This window comes from Bombus flavifrons, chromosome 13 (genome assembly GCF_040668555.2).
Source record: "Bombus flavifrons isolate JBK064 chromosome 13, iyBomFlav1_principal, whole genome shotgun sequence".
In the NCBI taxonomy this organism is placed as follows: Eukaryota; Metazoa; Arthropoda; class Insecta; order Hymenoptera; family Apidae; genus Bombus; species Bombus flavifrons.
The window spans coordinates 3,903,076-3,924,247 of record NC_138454.1 but is presented as its reverse complement, the minus strand read 5'-3'; the positions used below and the strand labels follow the sequence as shown (position 1 = coordinate 3,924,247).

Sequence of the window (21,172 nt, the reverse complement as noted above, 5' to 3'; positions counted from 1 at the left end):
CGTGGCCAGGGGCGTATTTCAACCCTACGTTATTATCACGGGGAAGTAAAGATTATAGAAAATTTGTGGAACAAGAAGAAAATGGTAGTATCAAATGAAAGTGTCGATATAAAGAACTGTAGACTCAGATTTTTAATCGTTTTTTTACTTTTCCGCTTTTTTTTTAATGCTTACGTTTTGTTGTTGTTTCTTTTGGTTTGCAAAGTCAGGGATGAAACAGCGCGAACACAGAGGAACGTGACTCCAGTTCAGTGTCCATTTTTCGTTGGATGGGTAAAATTGTGCGGTTCACGAGAGCGATGTAGAACCCTGGTCACGTGTCTGTTCGTGTGCGTGTGTTGGAGCTCGTGTCTCGTCCGAGGCACGCTTAAATTCGGTTCGTTTCCGCTTTCGCAGTTCCACACTCATTCCTCGTTTTCTTTATTTTACTCTTATCTTTTCCTCCTTTTGAGCGCGCTGCTGTGAGATCCATCATGGTGAGATCAACTTGTCGAACGTTCGACCGCGTAAAGTAATAACCTTTAAACATCGATTAAGTACCTTCGATAATGAATCGCGGGTGTAAAAAAAATTTTTCGGTCGTTTACACAGCGTCGAACAGTATCCGAGCGAGCTTGAACGTCTCGCGCGAGAATCGAAGATATCGCGTCGCGTTCCAACTTCTTCGATCGTTCGCCATCTTTGTAAAAAAAGAAAAGAAAATGAAAAACGAAAGGTATCCGTTACATTCCCTCACCGATAAAGTAACGAAATTATATTAACAAGGACGATAACTTTGTGCAACGATAGGAGACGAAGAAACGTCACGCGACGTGATACTCTGTTCTCGCCGCCGCATCGATAGTATGACGAACGATATTCCAAATGTCAGTTCGAACTCGCGGTCCAAGTTGAAAACTTTCTCGCTTAGGCCTTTTTCTTTCATCCACGCCATCGTCTTCGAGCGATTCTGACTAGATCGTGCATCATTTTTACTCTTCGTTTCTTTTCTTTCTTGGTCATCCACGTGAGGCGTGTTCGATCCACGGTGCGTCTCGCTGGCAGTAACTTGGTGTACGCTGTTCGGGGACGACGAGCTGCTTCGTTCATTACGATGGAGACCATCTTGATGAACGGTCCACGCGAAAATAGAAGTGAAACGGCTTCCAGGATTGCAATGTGGCAGGCGTCGATGAGGGAAGATCGTCGAGGATTTCTTTCTTCTTCTCTCTTCTTCGTCTTTTGCATCCTTCCAAAGAAGAAATTTTCTACTTGCTCACGATGCGATTCGATCGGTTGATTTGGTTGATCTTTGGCTGTGTTCCGATGCGTATTAGATAATAAAAATGGTACCTGTGTATTCTCTAACTCTTTTCAAACGAAGTTCTTTACAGAGTTTTCGTTTGTTGCTGGAAGATATCGATGCAAAACGGAGAAAGTCGAAGGGATGTCAGAATGCAAGGGGCTGAATTAATTAAATTTCAATTAGCAATCGGATTGTCGAGGCGCGTAGCCTCTGGGTCGATCTCGAATCGCCGATGCAACGCGGCATGTTTAAAGAAACGGCGATTAAACGAGGAAGAACGTTCAGAGAATAGTGTCGAGGGTTCGTTGAATTGGCAATTCAAGATCGAGTACATGAATTTGACAAACAAATTTGCGAACCTGCTTACGTTTCTACGATGCTAGTGCGATGGTAATAAAATACTTCACAACGCCTCCGTAATTGAATTATGTTAACGCTCTTTGATATTCTTTGACCTGGTATTCTACAGTCGAACGACATACTTATCATCGAACGAGTATTCCACGAACGAGGCCCATTTACCATTTATTTGCTAATAAATTACTTCGATCTGTTCATGGTCCCGTTGCAGAAATCGCGATTTGTGACGAGACGAACCGTACGTCGCCGATCTTCGAGTTCGTCTGTCAGATTATAAGTAAAGATGCCATCAAACGTGCAATATGTATATATATGTATATATTTATTATCAATATTCAAGGCTCTCAATATCATTGTACGTATAAAGAGATCCTCGGACGATCGATAGATATCGTCAATAAATATTGAACATACGAGAAAATACGGTTTGTCGCAATAAATATTGACGATACGTCATCATTGGTGATATCATCAATATTTATTGACAAGCCACAATGATGTTGAGAAAATGAAATATTGACAATATTGATCGTCTGAGGGCACCCTAAGACCAGACGAAATGTCACTCCTTTTTCTATGAAAATAATCTCTGCCTCTATTAACAGAGATCCGTTTCATCGTCAACAAGACATTGAGAAAGGAGTGTCTTCTTTTAATGGGAGCCTCGTCACGGAATATTTGCCATTTCGCTACTCTTTCGTTGATATTTTGGGGGATTCTAAATATCCAACAATCGATTCTATTAACGACGATCGTTTCCAGCGATGGATATTGCTTCGGCGATTTTCATTTCTTCGCGCGTCTCTTGGAACATGCAGAGCCCCCTGTGCTGCGAGAACTCGGGTCATTGTCTGTCTTGTGCAATTTTAATTACAGAAAAGTAGGATTGAACAATATCGGATGCTCTGGCACAACCGAGTACATATTATTAGTGAAATTCTACGAATCGCAATTTCACAGATTTGACGAATACAGTTTGACAAATGTAAGCTTGGCAATGAAAATACTTAGAGTTTTACAAATTAAAGATCATTTCGACGTGATACCATAAAATTTGTCTACGACCTAGAAATTGTGACTTATCAAAATTCGCTAATATCATTATCGTGCAGGATCCTGATATTTTGAATGACTCTATCATCCTAAGCGACCCAAGTTCCAAACGATTCTATCGCAGGAAATTCCTCGAATCTCTAGATCTTCCCTAACTCGTACGATGAAAGAGGTTCGACTGAATAGAGCGAGAAAGAGAGAGGGGTTGAAACGAGGGGACGAAGAAAAACAATGGTACAAAGAAGAGAGAAAAAAGAAAGAAGAGACCTCGAGAGTGGGGAGAGACAGAGAAAAACACGACTAATTCGTTATCGAGCGAGGGGTTGGGATGGTTATGGTTATGTTTGTGTATGGAGGAGGGGGGAGAAAGAGAGAGATCATCGGCGATGATCAGTCGCTAAAGACGATGGAAATTAGGAACTTCCTTGAAAGATGAACGTCATCCCCGACCGACCCGCGTGTGTATATGTCTCTGTGTTTTCGATTCTTCGATCTATACTCGTGTGTCACGCGTGAACGAGCGTGTGTCCATAGTGTCCTGGAAGAAAGAGTCAATGGATCAACGCGACGTATACGCGATCCGTTCATGCTGCTCTTTCCTTTCTCTACTCTTTTCATCCTAGTCCTTGCTCCTTTCTTTTCAATTTCTCGTCGTTCCTCTTCATCTAGTTACTTTTATTTATTTAGTTCAGTCCATCGTCAAGTTCGTGCACGTTGGCCCCGATGTGGCATCGCGTGGAAGAGCGAGTCGCTAGTTTCGCTTCGGAAAACTTTTTATTTCCTCTTTCTCCTGTATTCTCCGACGAGAGGAGAAAATCTTCGAAATCTCCACACGCTTGAGATCCCGATTTTTATTTCATTCTATTTTATTTTATTTTACTTTATTTTATTTTTTTTTTTTTTTCATTTTCTTTCTTTTCTTTGTTTGCTTTATGATGAGGGCAGAGAGATTCGTCGAGGCGCGACACCTTAGAGCTGATACTATTCCTTGTTGTTTTCACGCCGATGTCCTCCGGCTTCCGTCGTCATCGGCCAGCGTTGACAGCGTCGCGGCGTCCCCAATGTCGCCTCGGGGCTACCTACTGAGAGACGGAGGCTGTTGGTCCGCTGCCACCCCATCGTCCATTTTTTTTTTTTTTGGTCGTTGAACGAGCGATTACGTGGTGGACCTCTTCCCCTTCGACTTGGCTGTGTTGCCGTGTTCCTGATTGCTCGATCCCGTCGTTCCGCTGCTCAGTCTCGCCGCCCGTCGATAGATCTCGCTGTTCACGAAACGGGGATACGAGTCCCGGTGCATCAGGGTGTAGATCTGCAGCTGGGCCTCGTCGAAGGTGTTCGGCGTTGGCTGCACCATGTTACGGTTTACTATTTCGCGCACTCGCGAGTCCAGACTCACCTGAAAATTGCAGGCGTGTGTTAGAAGCGTTGTTCACTACAGCTAGACGTCGCAATTGTTATACGGCAAATTTTTTAAATCACGGTATAAGAACTAAAAACTGTGTTTAATTAGAAAATTTTGGTTACGAATAATAATTACTGTTATAAAAATTTTTTTGTTAATCATTATCAATTACGAGAATTTTATTTCAGTGGCGAATAACCATTCTCGATGACGGAAATTTAATTTTGCGTACCAGCAACCAATATAAATAACCGGAATTTTTTTTGATCACCAGTAACCTTTATCGATAACGGGAATTTTATTTTGGTTACTAATAGCCATTATCGATGACGGAAATTTAATTTTGTTTACCAGTAACCAATATAAATGACCGGAATTTTTTTTAGTTACCAGTAGCCGTTATCGATGAACTGAATTTTATTTTGGTTACCGATAACCATTATCGACGGCAACAATTCTTTCTGGTTCACGTATTCGGATACTGTCGATTGTTATTACTGATAATTGGTATATATTCGTTGACAACGTAGAGGGTATTAATTATAAAACTTGTATATTTTCATTAACAATGAAAAAAGACGGTATGAAAATATATGAAACAAAAAATATTATAGGATGGTAGATATTGCAGTAGAGTATTTATATTAACACTTGTATTAATATTGTTTCATACATTTTTATGTTTTCCTTTTATTTAATAAAATATATAAATTTCATAATTGGGTATTTTTATATTGTCAATGAATATTAATTGTCAGTAATTTAGGAACAATTGAGTATAGTCGAACGTAACGAGAAAAAGCTTTTGTCATCGATATTGGTTAGCTGTAACGAAAAAAAAAATTCGAGCCATCGATAATGGTTACCGGTAACCAAAATAAAATTCGAGCCATCGATAATGGTTTCTAGTAACGAAAAAAAATTCCGGTCATCTGTATTGGTTAGTGATAATTAAAATTAAATTTTCGACATCGACGATGGTTACTGCTAGCGGAAAACAATTTTAATCATTCATAATGGTTATTCGTAATCAGAACAATTAAAAATTAATATTTTTTAATCATTTAATTTTTTAGAAATGATTTGTTGATAATTGACTTCACTTTAAATAAAAATTAATGTTTACTCAGTGATTAAAAAATGTATAAAATTACTGCTGTTTTGAATCTCTGGCTAGAAAGGTCGCCTCGATGTGTGATTTGTGAGATCATACAATGCCGCGTTTATGCTGTGAAATCGTCATGATATAATGTTGCGTTGTTCGTCTGCACTGAACATTAAAGATGCAAGAAAAATGCAAGCTAGGAGTATGTAAACATAATTGTAACAATATTTTATTAATTTTTGGTATTGATTTTTAGATCTGCACAAATACCTGTTAGCTTAGATTTTTAGAATTTCTCTAAGTCTAATTATTGTAGTTTGAAAGACTATTTGGATCTGTCAACGATCAAAACGACAAGATAATTGTTGTTAAAACAATATTGTAATTTCCTTCTGTTGAAGAAATTTTGAAATATTTCAAGAGATATATCTTTTAAAGAAATTTCTGTCCCTACAGATGTTTGAACTAAGCTTTCTCAGGTGAAGCAATGACGATGTTTGACTCTCGATAACGAAAGCGATAACGATGCAGACGATCGGTCATTTGTACAATATTCTACAGATTACGATATTTACCCAGCGTATTCGAGGGCGGCAGATGCCTACTCGATTCTTTCACCGAAAACAAACACTTTACTATAGTACAAAGGAAGTTTAACTAGGACTTTAAAGAAAAGACACCAGTATTTATTCTTTCTTCCAATCTACTAAACTTTTCAATCTTGAATTGTGTCGAGTTTTACATTATCAATAATTCCAATAAAAATTTAAATTAAAATTATTCGAAATTTAAATTAAATTAAATTTTCCATCTTGAAACCCCATCATACTCTTCTCACGTCCAGGTGCAAAAATGAAAGACCTTTGGTAACAAAGCCTGGATATCGTCATAATAAATCAAATAGTTTAATATAGCTAAGCCTTAAATTAATCAAATTCTTCATCCCAACTTAACTCGTTAACTTGGCTCGGCTTCACAAACTTCTTATCGAAAAAAAATCTACCGCTCTCGCTTCGCTAATATCACGCTATAAAATTTGATTCCACAAAGATCCAATTTTATAATTCACATTTGCAAAGTTCCATCCGCTACCTAAATTCTAATCGAAAAATCATTTAATAAATGAAATTGCTAAAAATCCGCAGAAAATTTACTACTAATTTAGTTAGTTAATCTAGCCTGAAACTAAATAATAGAGCCATACAAGCATCACGAACCTCTTTCTCCGAGACTGTGGATATGTAACGATCGTAGATGTAGCGTGCGTTCTCTTCGATCTTCTCGGAATTGCTCTCGTGTTTCAGTTGCTCGCAAGCGAGCCAAAACGCGATATTCTCCTCGCTGTACTCGCTGAGGAGGAACTCCCTGAAGAATTTACGGCCCGCGTCGCTCCTCATCAGTTTATCGAAGGACGAGCCCCACGACCTGATCTCCTCCAGGCTGCACTCCACGTTTCCATCGAGACCATCCAAGCCGTCGAGTCCGTTCCCCGTGTCGCACAATTCGCTGTGTTCCACACCCGAGTTCCCTTTCTTCTTCCCCTGATCGATTGCGCCTCCTGCGCCTGCCGAATTTCCCCTCAACGCCGACAAACTGTTAATTTTGATTTACGATTCCTTTTAGTTTGTATTTCGATAATCGTTCGAAATGGTTTACGGAAGTTTCGGGGGTTGGATGGTCGTAGGTAAATTCTTACGCATTTATGAGAAATTTCAAAGTGCAAGAGACGTACGTTGATACAGGAAATAACTGAGGTAGAGTGCTTATTATATAATATTTCGTAGGTGAACTGATTTCTGCTTGGATCTTATCTCTCTTACTTCTGTGTTTATAGAAACATGAGATTGGTTAAATATCCAAATATCAGTGTGATCATAGGGGTAGGTTTGGAAGAATCGATTTTATACCGTGATTCGAAGGTTGTTTTTTTCCTTCTCGGTGAGGGTGCTGAGTATGATTGTACGGCAAGGCAAATACAGCCTTTTGTTGGTCGGTTATTTCATCTGAGTAAAGTTATTTAGGGGGAGAAGAGTTTGTGGAGTGATTTGAGGGTTGTTTCTTTTAGTGCGAATGTGGTGTGGATTCTACGATAATAGATCTTTTTGGTGATTGATTATTTCATTCAAGCGAGGCTATTTGCAGGGTAGAATCGACTTTTTATTGTCATTTGAAAGATTCTTCTTCGCGAGGGTGCTAAATGCGATTGTATGCTAATGTAATACGTTCCTTTGTCGATGGACTATTTTACTCGAGCAAAGTTACTAGGAGGAGGTAATCGACTTTCAGTTCTTTTTCCAATCCAACTCGCGTGAGTGATAAATCATAAACTGCAACGGTCCTTCTTTCAAAAACTGAAATTTCCTCCGCGAATTTTTACACAACGAACGAACCATGCAGGCGTGTCTTTCCTCGTTACATTCATTTACTAGTAATTTCAGTAACAGCAAAGAGAAAGATACCAGATACCGTAAAAACCACCAGAAATTACCTCAAAATGCCCATTTCACCGATTCACAAACTCGAAGCTCGTAAAACAAACGATCCACGGTTAACCACTGAAATTCGACCGACGATGGCCACGGAACCGTAAAAACCAGGTCAAAGAGGAGGAAAATTCACAAAGGAAGTGGAAAAGAAAATTAAATATTCCGCGACGCTTGCCAGATAAAAAACTACAAACCGAGACGAAACGGAACGAACGAAAATAAAGGAGACTCTGTACGGTTTTCTCCGCGCGACGGAACGAGCTCCATTATTCCGGAAGCTCGCTCGTTTCGTTTCAGTCGGCGACGATAACGCGTTGGAAGAGCCCGTGAGTTTCGTGGATAAACAAGCAGATAGCGATGGAGAAAGACATCCAGTCGGAAAAACATTTCCCCCAGTCCACCAGATTTCCGTCGAGAATGGACACGTGTTACGCATCCGGCGAGGGTTCCGTGCCAGCCACCGCGTAATCTATCGACCCAGGGGCGGTTATCGCCCGACTGAAACAGTCTGCCGTTCCAAAAAATTCGACCAACGCCGCGGCGAGTCCGTTTGCTTATCGTACGAATGCCTTTTTATTCGAGAGGGGATATTCACAGAGACTCTGTTCCGTTTCTTCGTGTATAAAGAGGCAGATCTATGGCTACGAGTTGTTTGTTTCGCGTGGAGGAGCGTGAGATTGGTGGATGTTCGATGGGCATTAGGGTGGATTTTCTCGGAGCTGCTAAAAAAGTTTGCCAGTCGATCGATGTTGCTATATCGGTGAAATAAGAAGTTTTGCTTTAAGCTGACGGGTTTCTGTTTTATTATCTCTTTCCTCTTGGAATATGAATTTTGAATTTATCGAATCGGTGATATTTGTGGTTTCCTTTTGTCGCTTACGTTAAGGGATGCTGGTACGAATATGTATTTGCGGAATGAGACGCTTTAGTGTCGAGCGTGGTTTAAATTTTGTCATCGACTTCGTTTGAGGAGATGAGTTCGCAGAAACTTATTTGGGTCTATGATATCTTCAGTGTCTGTTTGTCAGTTGCAAGTTGGATAATCGATAGACGATGTGACGAATATTGGTGGAATGAAAAGTTTCAGCACGAGGGTATTTTAACTTGATGGATTTAATTTTTGTTAGATTCTACGTTTCAAGGTAGGAATTTTAAGTAACGTATTAAGCTGATGGTATTTTTAGTTTCTCTTTGTCGATTGAAAGTTAGGTAAGATATCAAAATCTCTTCCGATATTTTCAGCAATGTGAATGGAGGTTGATCTTGTTAAGTGGGATTTTCAATTTCTTTCGTGAGAATCAAGAGGAATTGCGCCATTCGTCTGCGTTAAAATATAGTAAGATGCTACGGATCGAAAAGAAGAAATAATTTGAACGAACGCAGATGGCCTGCTTACCAATTATGCCTGCGTGCAGCATGAAACACAGAAAGAGTGTATATAGGTACGGCTGTTCTTCGATAAATAGGTCGTAGCTCCGTTTTAAAGACAATGGACTGACGTCGTTTCGCTTACGATTATATTACGAAACACGGCGATAATGGCTTGTCACGCGGCAGGATACGCGAGTTATCGCGGGACGGTTTCGAGGATCGATCGTCGGTTGCCACCGTCTCTTCTTTTCCGCGATGGACGGATGAAAACGTTCGATCGACTCGTTGCTTTCAAGTCGAGCGCGTTTCAACTCGAGATTTCTAGTAAAAGTACGTTTTTTTTCTTTCTTTCTTTTTCATACGCTTATGACGAGTCGAGGTCAGCTTATTGTCTTTAATGAGATGCTCGGGACATAAGCGTGGATGCATTGCAGGAAGAGTGACATGTACTAAGCATGAAGCATCGTGAGGACGAAAGTTGTGGAATTAATAATTGAAGTTGAGAATTGTATTTAACCGAATCGAATAGCTGGTACGAATAAAAGGTAATGGCTTTCTGTATAAGCACAGTCATTGAATTAATTGTTACAAGTTAAAACATTCAGTCTTCGTGTAATATGTAACTAATATTAGCAGTTGACCAATGCAACTGACATCAGTGTTACCAATCACGGGAATCGCTATCTTCTCGTACGAACAATCTTTGTCCCTTTAAATTTAACGCTCATTTAGTATCATAAGAATTTAGATGATTATAAAGTAACTTTATAATTAGATTTAAATTAAGTTACTTAATTTCAGACTAGCCAGTTTTCATTTGTAGTCCGTATCTTTTGAGACAAACGACGCTAATAGTTTTCATCGCATAAACTACGCAACGTAAGTGAATTAACCTACTATAAAATCAGATAACTCATTTCAAATTACCAACATCGCCTACCTATGTAACAGTGGCAATTGAAGCTTAATAGCTCTATATAGCTCTAAATAATAACTAACAAAGAAATTACTACGATAAAAGGGCAGCTGAATAATAACCAACAACGAAAATAATCAGCCTAATACCAGCCCAAAATCAAAAACTAAACGTATCTAACCAACCACTCCCGTGATAACAATTTTGACAAAATGATAAGGGCTTGTAAAGAAAAACTACGTGACCTTCCACAAACTTTGTCAAACCATTGGTGAAAAGAAAAAGCGGGATGTAGACAGGCACATTAATACCACGAGCAACTACAACACCAGCACCAGCACAGGCAACAGTTGTCCTTCTTCAAGCGGCCCATGATTCCGGATGACTGGCGTTGCTGTTGCTGCTGCGGCTGCTGCGACGAGGGTTGCTGCTGTTGCTGCTGCTGTTGCTGCTGCTGCGAGGACTGCTGCGAGTTGCCCGACGATCCGCTCGCCTGGCTTTGGCTCTGCGCGCGGAGCCGGCACCCACCGGCGACACCCTCGCCACCCCCTGCCCCGTGACTAACGTCGATCCCCATTGCAGTTGCACCGATTCCGCTCGACATCTGCAAACGATATCTGCGCTGGTCAGCCGGCCCTATCCCCAGCTCCGGAACCCATCATCGCTCCATCTCGCTAAAAATACACAGGCGCGCACGCCGAGTCACTGGAGCAACCGATCGACGCTCTTCGGCCTTTTCGCGACCTTAACCTTCTTTGTCACCGATTCGCCGAGAACAAAATCTTACGGTGGATTAGCATCACGGTGTATTCCATGGAAGAAATTCGATGGTATTGTTTTTAGAATTTTCTTTGGAAATATTTACGAGAATGTTTAGTGGGATTAATTGAGAGGCAGCGTATAAACTATAATTACAGGCTGAGATGAATTGAATAAACGATGAATTGGATCGGACCAAGTACTCATATAAGTGGAATCAAGAAGATTGGAATGGTATATAGTCTTCGAGGAAGTTAGGAAAGACAAGTTTGGAATATGAAAAGCTTGATGGAAGAAAAGCAGGAACGGTAAACGGCGAAAGAGGAATTGGATTGAAAAGAAAACTTAGGGGTAGAGTGGGAAGAAGTGGTAAAGAATACTATATTCTTTGCAATATTCTTGGGAAGAGTTTGAAATGTGCAAGACTTAATTGAGGAAAAGCGGTAGGAAACGCGAATTGGCTTGGAAAGGGAACTTAGAGACGTGATAAGAAAAATTCTGATCGAAAATAATGAAAGCTGAGTAATGGCGAGTTGAGAGAGTAAATTGAATTGAAAGAGAGGGCTTAGAAACGGGACAGAGAAAATTACAAAAGGGAACATCGCTTGGAATTTTCTTTGAAATTTTGGAAATTAAAGAAACAATGTGGTACGCTCTTTAGGTTTCTCTTTAAAAGTTCCGAAATACCCCTTTGAAACGTGACAGAATTAATGAAAGGAACGGTAAATTGGATTTACAGGAAAAACTTATGAGTAGAATCAGTGCATTTGAAGAAAAAAATGTTCTTTGGAATTCTCTTTAGAGATCAAGGAAATCGTATTTAGAACGTTGGAAATTTATTGAGAAAAAGATGGTAAGAAAAAGATAGAAGACGAGGATATTTGTGATCTTCTTTTAAAATTTTGGACACTGCGTGAAAGAATCGATAAGAGAAAAAAGTGATAGGGTTGGTAAATTGAATTGGAAGTGTCTAAATGAAGAATGTAGAGAAATGGAATAATTTGAAGTTTGTCAGGAGAGTGAAGAGACACGAGTAGACCAGCCTTATGGATATTAGGTGATATTAAGTAGAGTCGATTCTAAATCAGTGTAACTGTTGGTAATAATGAGCGAAGATTGACCACGGAACTCTGTGTGCGCTCGAAAGCGACGATTCGAAATCACATTGTAGATTCTGATTGCTACGTTAGTATCAACGATAAAGGATTTATCCTCCAGAGAGTTTTGATTAGGGGAATTCGATTAGGAAACGCGGGATCGACGAAGAGAGGAATGTCGTTACTACGAATATACCGTCTTATAGAAATGTGTGCTAATTACAGTCTACAGTCGGTAATAAGGAAAGTGGTTAATGAACGTTTCCTTATTACATCAAAGCCTTAACTGTAGGTAAAACTACCAAGTCTATCAAAATGTGGGATTTTACATTTCTTTCTTTTACAATTACAACATTTGGCAAAATTTGACAAAATTAGAAAACTAGAAAATATATATATAGGTTATAATTAATATTACTTATCGTATTTTAAATCAAATTATTGATATATGAAATACTTCGATACGCTTACGTTAATGGTTCTTGAGTTAGAGGGACCAGCGATAAGAATATAATTATATTTCAAAAATAAAGAAAATGTAGTTGTCATTCTGCATCAACTATTATTTTGAGTTAGTATTAAGAATTTTCCTTAAGCAAAGAAATTTATTTAGCAAGCGAAGGAATTTATTTAATAAAGAAGACTGTGTATTCTCTGAAAAGGCAAGGAAACTCTTGTTCGTTTGGCAATAGGTTTGAATAGGTTGAAAGTTTCGAAGTCGAATTTAATCAAGGTAGAAAGCACGCACGTGATTCCATTCAATATTTTAGAATATCAAAGCATTGAATCGACGAGGCCAGAAAGAGGTTGCTTCTACGTATCGGGGATAGCTTTTATTAAAAAAAAAAAAAAAAAAAGGAAAAGGATTAACTATGGGCTAGTGTATGGCACGTACCAAAACTTCCTCTTTCTTTCTCTCTCTATCTCTCGCCCCGAATGTATTTGAACACTTGAAAAACATCACAGTCGGCTCGCACGCGGAAACACGATAAAGTCGTTAAGCTCTAATTGAAACAACCTGACCGTACGGTAATTGACACATAAGCTTTCAAAAGCCGACCAATTTGTTTGGATACGATTGTCGCACGCTCAGCTGCACCTATCGATCCGTTCGTATCTTCGAAGTGGGCACGGAAACGATGAATTCAAAATCTCACGGGAAGCTTGTGAAATTCGTGAAACGCTGGACGCCACGAAAATTCTTGAAAATTTTGAAGAATTTCTCCAAAGATCCCGGAAAGAATGTTTAAAAGAGTGCTAAACAGAAAGACCAAAAAATCTCGAAGTACTTATAAGAAATCTCAAACACGAAAAAGATCGTAAAATGTCTTCATCGCAAAGATTCCAAAAGGTCCTCAAGGTGTGATCGAAGTAGCCAAAAATTTTCAAAACTTTGACTATATTTTAACAAGAATTCTAAGATACTTAAATTATTAAAATCCTACAAGGTCTTCAAGATCTCAAGGTATCGAAGTATCCTAAACTTACAAAATCTTTGTAATATTCTAAAAAGAATTTTATCAAATTTCAACAATTAAGATTCTGAAAGATCTTCAAGCTTTGCAGAGTATCGAAGTACCCGAAATTTGAAAAATTTCCAAAATCTAAGAGACCATCGAGAACGCAACAAGTTCTCGAGGTATCCGATTATCTTGAATCGAAGGAATTAACCCCTCTACTAAAGCGAAATCTCGTGGATCGCCTCTTCACTGATCACAATCGCTCTCTCTTCCTCTTTCTTTCCCTATTCGCTTTATTTTTACACGGCGGTGTATATCGATGATCCGCTTGGTGAGCAGCTTCGCCACGATAACGCGTTCGAGAGTCGCTTATACGGGCTGTGGGCACCGATTGATAAACAGCAGGCCTTCGTGCTGCGCGTGTGCGTGCACGAAGATGGAAGATCGAAGCGTTTGGAGACGAAAACGCGTGTCGGTTCATTGCCATTGCGAATCGCGGTCGCGAACGCGATTTTCGCCGATGACGGAGCGGACAGGCGGAAGTGGAGGGGTGAAAATCGAAGCTGCCACGAGAAAAGCGCGTCTGACGGCGCTCCGAGGAAAATTTCATAACTCAGCGAGTGTTAGAAGATGAATTCCCTTGGAAAAAATTGCAGTGTACTTATAAATTGGAAAATTATCTATTTAATTTTAACCAAGGTTCGTTTAATCTCAGATTAAGTTATGATGGTTGGAAGAATCAGTCGATTTAATTGATTTAATTCGAATTGGATACTTTAGAGGAAGTGGACGTGTTAGATGATGTTAGGATATATTAATTTCGTTGAACAATTTTGTTTGGTTTAATAATTAATTGGAAATTTATTTATAGGTTGTAAATGTTATTTAAGTTAAGCTGCATTGGTCGATGCGATAAAAGAGGGTGTTAGAGTGGTTTCAGAAGATATTGTTTGTAAGAACTTAGATTAGAGATGTAAAGAGGAAAATGTTTATATATTGAAAGCTATTTTTGGAACTATTTCAGTATACAATGTGGTACATTAAAAAAGAAACGAGAAGAAAAAGGAAGATTGGAGAGGATCCCTTTTTCGAGAATGTCAAAATTCAAGCTGTATCTTTCACTATTGCTTGCGAGTAATGATACGATTTAATAAAGCGATACAATTATTCATTCTTCAATGTTACTAAAAATAAAGGGGTAATTTTTTATCTTTAGCGTTTTATTCTTCGAGTTTAAAACGAACGTATGCAAATAGATCGAGATTATGCAACGTAAATAACGAAAAAGTTAATTAAACGTAAAAAGATGAAGAGAAAAAAGTTTGCCAATAAAACGATAAGGAAAACGTGGATACAAAATGATCGAGGGATCTCCGGCGACTATTGGAACGTTGCCTAAAAGTGCATTCGCACAACGTTTACATATTCCGAAAGATACGAAAACATTTTCATTTGTGAAACATTCGCGTAAAAAAGGAAAGAAAGATTTTCCCAAAGGCTGCATCTCTATTTTTGAATACCGTATTTTTCGGACGATATTATAACCTTGTTCGAGAAAAGGCTTTTTCCGAAACATCGTACAGCATTCGTGCACCAGTGCAACAAGCTCAGACACTTGTTGATGCACGTATCATCATCGAGTGGCAGTGACTCGAAACGTTAAAGCGTTATCGACGCTAATGTGCAAGAGGATCGACCCCATCGACGAATTGCTCCATTCCAAAGCACGTGCACAACCTGACCAAAGTATGTCAAACCCGTTTGTATTGTACATCGAGTTTATTTTACCAATTTCAACCGACTTCGTTCCTTCGAATCATCGTTCCACGTATCTTCCGATATTCGAGAAACGAATGTACAAGTTGATCGAGGGTACTGTGTTCGAAAGCTATGATATTGTGAATATTTAGACTTTTATGTAGAGTGTTAAAAGATATGTAGTCAGTATTTATAGATTCCAAATAGATGAAGATCGTGAAAGAAGTTTACGTTAAAAAATGTCGACTGAGATTTATTGTTTATCAATATTATGCCACAAACTCATCGTATTTCATAAATTTATTATTAGACTGCGGATGTTTATGCATTAATGAGGAGTAAAATTTGTAAAAATATACGGAATATACGTATACGGGCAATGCGTATAGTATATGCGTATAATATTTTAGATCTCGCACTATAATATCTAGATTATATATCTGTTATATATTATATATTATAAATCTGACAGATTATATCTGTCGTTTATAGAAGTGTTCATAAAAATATGAATTTGCGTAAACAACCGCAGTCTACTTCCAATAACAGCTTCTTAGGGGCACTTTACCTGGATATTCAAACCAGTGACCTAGATTTCAATTATTTCCAACTCGCAATAACTAACCTCGAAAATAAATTTTCTTCTAACCTCGTCCAATAAACCGATAACGAGTAGCACACGAATTTTTCGTGTCGCGAGGATCGCGAAACCTGGATTTGGCGCGTGTGTCGGCAACAACTATTCATCCGGGCCGAATATAAAGCCCGGTTGGATCAACAGGCTCGACACAATCTAGCTAACCTAAATCCTCGCCACTGCTCGACGTTTTCCAGCTGTTAACTGTTCCTACTATGAAACGATTCTTCAATCTCTTCTCCCATTTTCCAACGTTCATGAGAATCGCTATATGAAAATCAAAAATTCTATTACCAAACGAACAATAAAATATCCACGAAATATAAACGGAAAGCAGACGCATAGTGAGCGAGAGAGAAAAAGAGAGAGAGAGAGAGAGAGAGAGGGAGAAATATGTATATATATATATATAGGGAGAGAGGGGGAGGGGGGAGAGAGAGAAAGAGAGAAAGGAGCCACACAGGACGCAAGCTCTCGCTCGCATCTCAACCATCGACAGGGCATCTCTCAATCGATATCACATCGCCTCACCTCTATCATGTTCCATGCGCCCGAAAGCGAGTCCAGCTCGCTTCCCGCGTCCCTGCGATCTCAGCTTAAGGACGTTCACTTGGTCGAGCGAACGCGACCAAGCAGCCGTTTAATCCGAACTTCGTTATCCTCTTCGTCACTTCCGGTGCGGTACTCGTGAATCGTATCGCTAAACCTTATCCCGGTCCACCCGCGGGACTAAGGCCTCTTCGGGCCTCGCCCGAACCCTGCATGCTCCCAGCACGCGCTCTTCGCAGCCCTCGTCGCGTATGTTACGATCGCCTCAACCTTTTTCACTCGTGCCACTCACTCACGGACGGACACATACGCGCGCACCACGCACCACACGCACAACAATGCTCTTGGGCTACGCGAGCCGCCCCTTCGTCACTGTGCTCTTCTTCGTAGTCTGTTCGCGACCGACTCCCTCGACGATGTTCTCCACGACTATGCTATCAACGTTGATCTCAACGAGGTCGGTAGCAACGTCGGTGTTTGAACAACAACAATCGGTCAACGAATCGGCGCGCCTTGGTCCAGCCAGCGGATCGTCCTCAAGCATTATAACAGTACACCACCGGCCATTTCCCGCCCGCTGGCTCGTCCAGCCTTGAAAAGCTCCCTAAACAGAGCTTCCTCTTCCTCCTCCTCTTCTTCTTCTCCTTCTTCTTCTTCCACTCGTTCGCCGGCAACACGATCACCAGCGAGACGCGTTCAACGGCACCCAACAGCAAGGCGACACCACGACGACACCCAACCCCATCCAGCGAGCGGAGCAGCTCCGGCGACAGGAGAGCAACCGCCGCGGTGGTGTAGAGCGCGCAGATCGGCACACGACGCGAGAAGGGAAGGCGGATGCGCGACGGTCGATCACACGCCAAGGGAAAGATAGACTCTCAATGGCGTCCCCTATGGGTGGGCTCCGGTGGCCGCGCCGCTAGCCAGACTCCACTGTCGCTGATCCTGTCCCATGAGGATTTCGTCGCTGTCCATCGACACCACCACGACGACCAACGAACCTCTATTTTCTCTCTATCTCTATCGGCCAACCAGTAGAACGATTCTAATTTCGAATCGTTGGAAAGCAGGAGTGTGTACGACGGGATGGATGGATGGATGGATGGATGACGAGCGTTTCACGAATTCCACCGAATTGCTCCACCGGTTAACTACGATACGTCCTCCAGCCACGGCTCGGCACGACGATTCGATACGATGACGACGGCAGCGAACTATTATGGCGAATATTTAGTAACGAGCAGCAACACGTAGATCGGGGACGAGAGAGTAGGTTGGTGTCTGCTGGCTGTTGCTCGTCTTGGTCGTCTTCTCTCGAGGTTCGTGGTCGTGCAGCTCACGGCGCGGTTCGTTCGGGCTGTTGCTCGCGTGGGCGGCCAGAACACGGCGCTGTTCTCGCTACGTCGCGTCGTCCGCTACGTTGACGGAGTATAAATAGGTTTCGTGGCTCTGTTTGAAGGTGCTGCGTGCAGGGCGCTGGCGCCGCCAGCAGCTAGAGCGCCGCTACCGCCGCCTCTGGCTGTTCCGTTTCGTCGCGACGCGTTGCCTCCGCTCTCGTGTCGTCGCAAGTTACCGTCCTCGTGCTCGTCCTCTTGCACCAAAACACGCACAGTCTGTTGTTGCTTCTGCTCACCGTGTATTGTTATCAAGAAGGATAGTAAAGGATGGATACGGAGAGTCTCGCGTTTGTAGCCGCTGAAAGGGCGGCGAAAGCTAGCAGCAAGTGGAAGCGAGGGGAGAAGAAACGCGAGACACGATCGGAGCGCGCAGGGGCAGAGGAGAACGGCGCGAATCGGGCGGAAGAGAGAAACGGAAAGGCATCGCGGAGCAAACACGAGCCTCTCAATTCATCCGGGCAATTCTTTTAAACCCTTTCGATTCCACTCGCTATCGGGCTTGCGTTTGTCATTCAAGCGTATCGAGTGAGCTGGGGGAGACAGAGAGGGAAGTTTGAACGGTGAACGGTAACGAGGGAAACGGATAGGACGAGAGAGAGAGAGAGAGAGAAAGAGAGAGCGAGAGAGAGAGAGAGAGAGAAGGGAGAGGAAGGCAGAGAGCAGAGCGTGAACGAGTCGGTGCGCTGGTTATTGATTGGCAGAAGTCGAGACCAGAGGGAGAGACAAGCCCACGGCGCTGTCACGCTGGACACCGACCAGCTAACCCGCTTACGTTCTGCCTCGAGTTTCTCGCGAGCCGCGTCGTTTCCACCGGAACTACCCAGAATGTTTTTCTCCAATTTGATCCTCTCTCCCTCCTATCGAATACACTCTCGACGATCGACGATCGTACGTGATCGCGAACACGAAATAAGAATGTGATGGGTTGGTTCTGTCGATCGAATCGAGTGGTAGCTGCTGAACGAACGATGTTACTGAACCCCGTGAACGCGTGCTCTCGTTTATACACAAGGTCGCATGGAAAGAATTTTACACTGGCTGACCGGAGTTATCAACGTGTGCACTATGCATCGACTATATTACACGTCGTTCAACGATCAGTAGCGATCGGCGATCGATGGCGCAAGTTCGTAGGAAATAAAAAAAAAACGGAACAGGGTCATCGAGTTGCTCGGAGCGATAGGGTGTAGGCCAAGGGTGGTACTACGATCGTAGCCACCGATCCGGCTCGAAGCACGGGACACTTTTTGCGCTGACACTTTCCTAGCCACTATCACCAGAGTGTTCACTTCCTTGCAGCCTCTCTCTTCTTCTCCCTTCTCCCTCTCTATGTTCCAACGGGCCGGGCCGTCTTTCACCCCGTTTCACCGTGTGGCGTGGTGGAAAACGTTCGAGGCGTATTTCGGCGTGTTCCACGACGCGATTGCCCTCTTCCTCCACCACCACCGACCACCTTCTTCGTTTCCCTTGTCGCGTACACACTTAGAATGGCGCTAGCACACACACGCTCTTCTATGTGCTACACGCCCTCGTTTCTCACCCCCACGGCCGGATCTCGGACGAATGTTCGTAAGAGAGCAGCCTTTCTCTCTCTCTCTTCCTCTCTTTCTCTCCCCCTCTCTCTCTATCTCTCTCTTCCTCGCGTAGTTTAAACAGGTTCCTCGCGGCCAATATGGCGGATACCGCGCTGACGCGATGCGTTGGCCACCACTGTTGCCTCCGCCGTCGACGGTCTCAGCGACGCTGACGCGAGACGTCGCGACACCATCCTAGCCGCCGCGCCATCGCTACACCGTAAAACGCCGACGCCGACGCCGACGCAGCCCGGACGTCGGGTTCATGCTCGCGATCCTGCGTGCGAACGACCTACTGATGGACGTCTTTCTTTTTTCCTTTTCTCTCCGTCGATCGCATTACTCGAGTCCTTTTAGCTTTCTCGGCTAGAAAGAGGGCTGGGGAGGGTTGAAAAGAGAGAACAGTGTCAATGAGCTCCGGCGAATTTTACGAGTTTGGACGGTTCCACGCCGACTTTTGGCGAATGGGGAAAAGTACGGCGAGAGACGATTAATGTATGAAATTTATACTGAAGAAATAAAAGATACGTGATATAATATAATACGTAATGTAAGGGATCCTTTTCACGAGGGAATGTAATTTCCATAATACAAGCCTTTATTCATGCCTATATTTCAACGGAAGGATGGAAAGATAACGAGGTGAGGATCATGAATGGATGGTTTGGTGGCTTCCGAGCTTCAACTTTAAACCTTCTATTGTTTCTAGGCTAGTTTTTTATGCAATTTTCTTTTACTTTTGATACAAAATTTTTATCAATTTTTAGGGACGTACAAGCAAGTTATTATTGATATGGTTCTCCAGTTTCCAAGGTCCATTTTCCAGATTTGAGATTATTTTCAATGAAAGAGCGTTTTTTTTCAAAACTGAAGTTATTTCTAACAGATTCTTCTAAAATTTTAAATTATTTCTAATGAACAGACAGCACGATCTACGTATCTATAATAACAAATTTAAAAGACTGCACCAGGATTAATATGACTCTTTCATACAATCATAAAGGAATTGTTTTTTCGTTTATTAAAATTTAATTATTTATTCCTTCTGGTCTAATTTCTTGGGTAATTAATGAGGTTGTTGTTGAGAAAGTATTTGTAGATTAACAACGATGGTTGTAACAGGTGCCGTAGTTCGCGCGCAACAATACGCGAGTAATCTACGTGAGAATAATAAGCGATGACGCATACCACGTGCCACGGAGAATGACGTCGAGGTTTGACGTCGACCAAGCGTACTTGGTGTTATCGCTTTTGCGCTTGCATTCTTTCAAAACGTGCTTCGATCTATCGCCTCTCTTATTTTCTTTCCAGGAAAGCTGCCACTCTATGTACATCATATTCTTAGAAATAATAATCAACCACAGTTACTTTAAATTTTCCTTGCTTTTCGACAAATACAATTTTCCACGAATATCGCTAACTGTAATTAAAAAAGGAAACTAAGTCCAATAAGAGATTTATTTTTAGGTCCTCTTAATCGTAATTGGTGAACTCCGCTCGTAACCCTATCGATTCTCCAATTTCATACGTTCCTTTACTGGCGAAGGAAGTTACACGTGTGCCATAATCTTCCCGTGCATTTACATACTTATATGTCACAACGTATCTTCTCTCGAGCGAGAGCAAGCGCCTTTACCTTCCTTAGAGTGAACCTTCTTTCCGCTTATTTACATGATCCTATGTACATATATTCGTTAGATAATTGCACATAAAATGTTTCATCATTAAAAATCTAAAAGCTTTTGGCCAAATAGTTGCATCAAAATTAAGAATATTTAAATTAGGAGAAAAGCGATAAACCGATATATACGAAGGGATGGTTTTGATGAGAATATTTATTTTATTAAAGAAATAAAAATGAAACAACGAGTTTACGTATTATTTCATTGATAAATTTGTCTCTGGTTGACAGTAATAATTCCGAATGTTAATTCAAAATAGTTTGGACTGTGCGCTCATCGAG

General features: G+C 41.5%; 2 protein-coding genes across 11 annotated transcripts in view; one reads left to right on the top strand and one right to left on the bottom strand.

Annotated features, from left to right (window-relative positions):
- Positions 1-21,172, top strand: part of chn (zinc finger transcriptional factor charlatan) — a 263,213-nt gene that overhangs the window by 220,927 nt on the left and 21,114 nt on the right. The gene's annotated exons all lie outside the window — the stretch shown is intronic.
- Dhit (regulator of G protein signaling double hit) lies at positions 254-19,431 on the bottom strand. 4 transcript variants are annotated; one of them, XM_069125187.1, is made up of 4 exons: positions 16,221-19,431; positions 10,290-10,652; positions 6,423-6,798; positions 254-4,094 (listed from the first exon to the last, which is right to left on the bottom strand). In XM_069125187.1, exons 2-4 carry the CDS (start codon positions 10,580-10,582, stop codon positions 3,855-3,857), a joined length of 909 nt encoding a protein of 302 aa, XP_068981288.1. In that variant the 5' UTR covers positions 10,583-10,652; positions 16,221-19,431; the 3' UTR covers positions 254-3,854. The 4 variants fall into 4 exon arrangements, with proteins under 4 accessions (XP_068981288.1, XP_068981287.1, XP_068981289.1 ...); XM_069125186.1 differs by having other exon boundaries at positions 10,293-10,582; positions 16,221-19,428; XM_069125188.1 differs by having other exon boundaries at positions 10,314-10,582; positions 16,221-19,428.

Coding starts and splice junctions, on each gene's coding strand:
- Dhit (XM_069125185.1), bottom strand. Junction 6,799..10,289: donor TGGTGTTGTAGTTGCTCGTG/GTATTAATGTGC, acceptor CAAAATTAACAG/TTTGTCGGCGTTGAGGGGAA. Junction 4,095..6,422: donor CCACAGTCTCGGAGAAAGAG/GTTCGTGATGCT, acceptor TGCAATTTTCAG/GTGAGTCTGGACTCGCGAGT.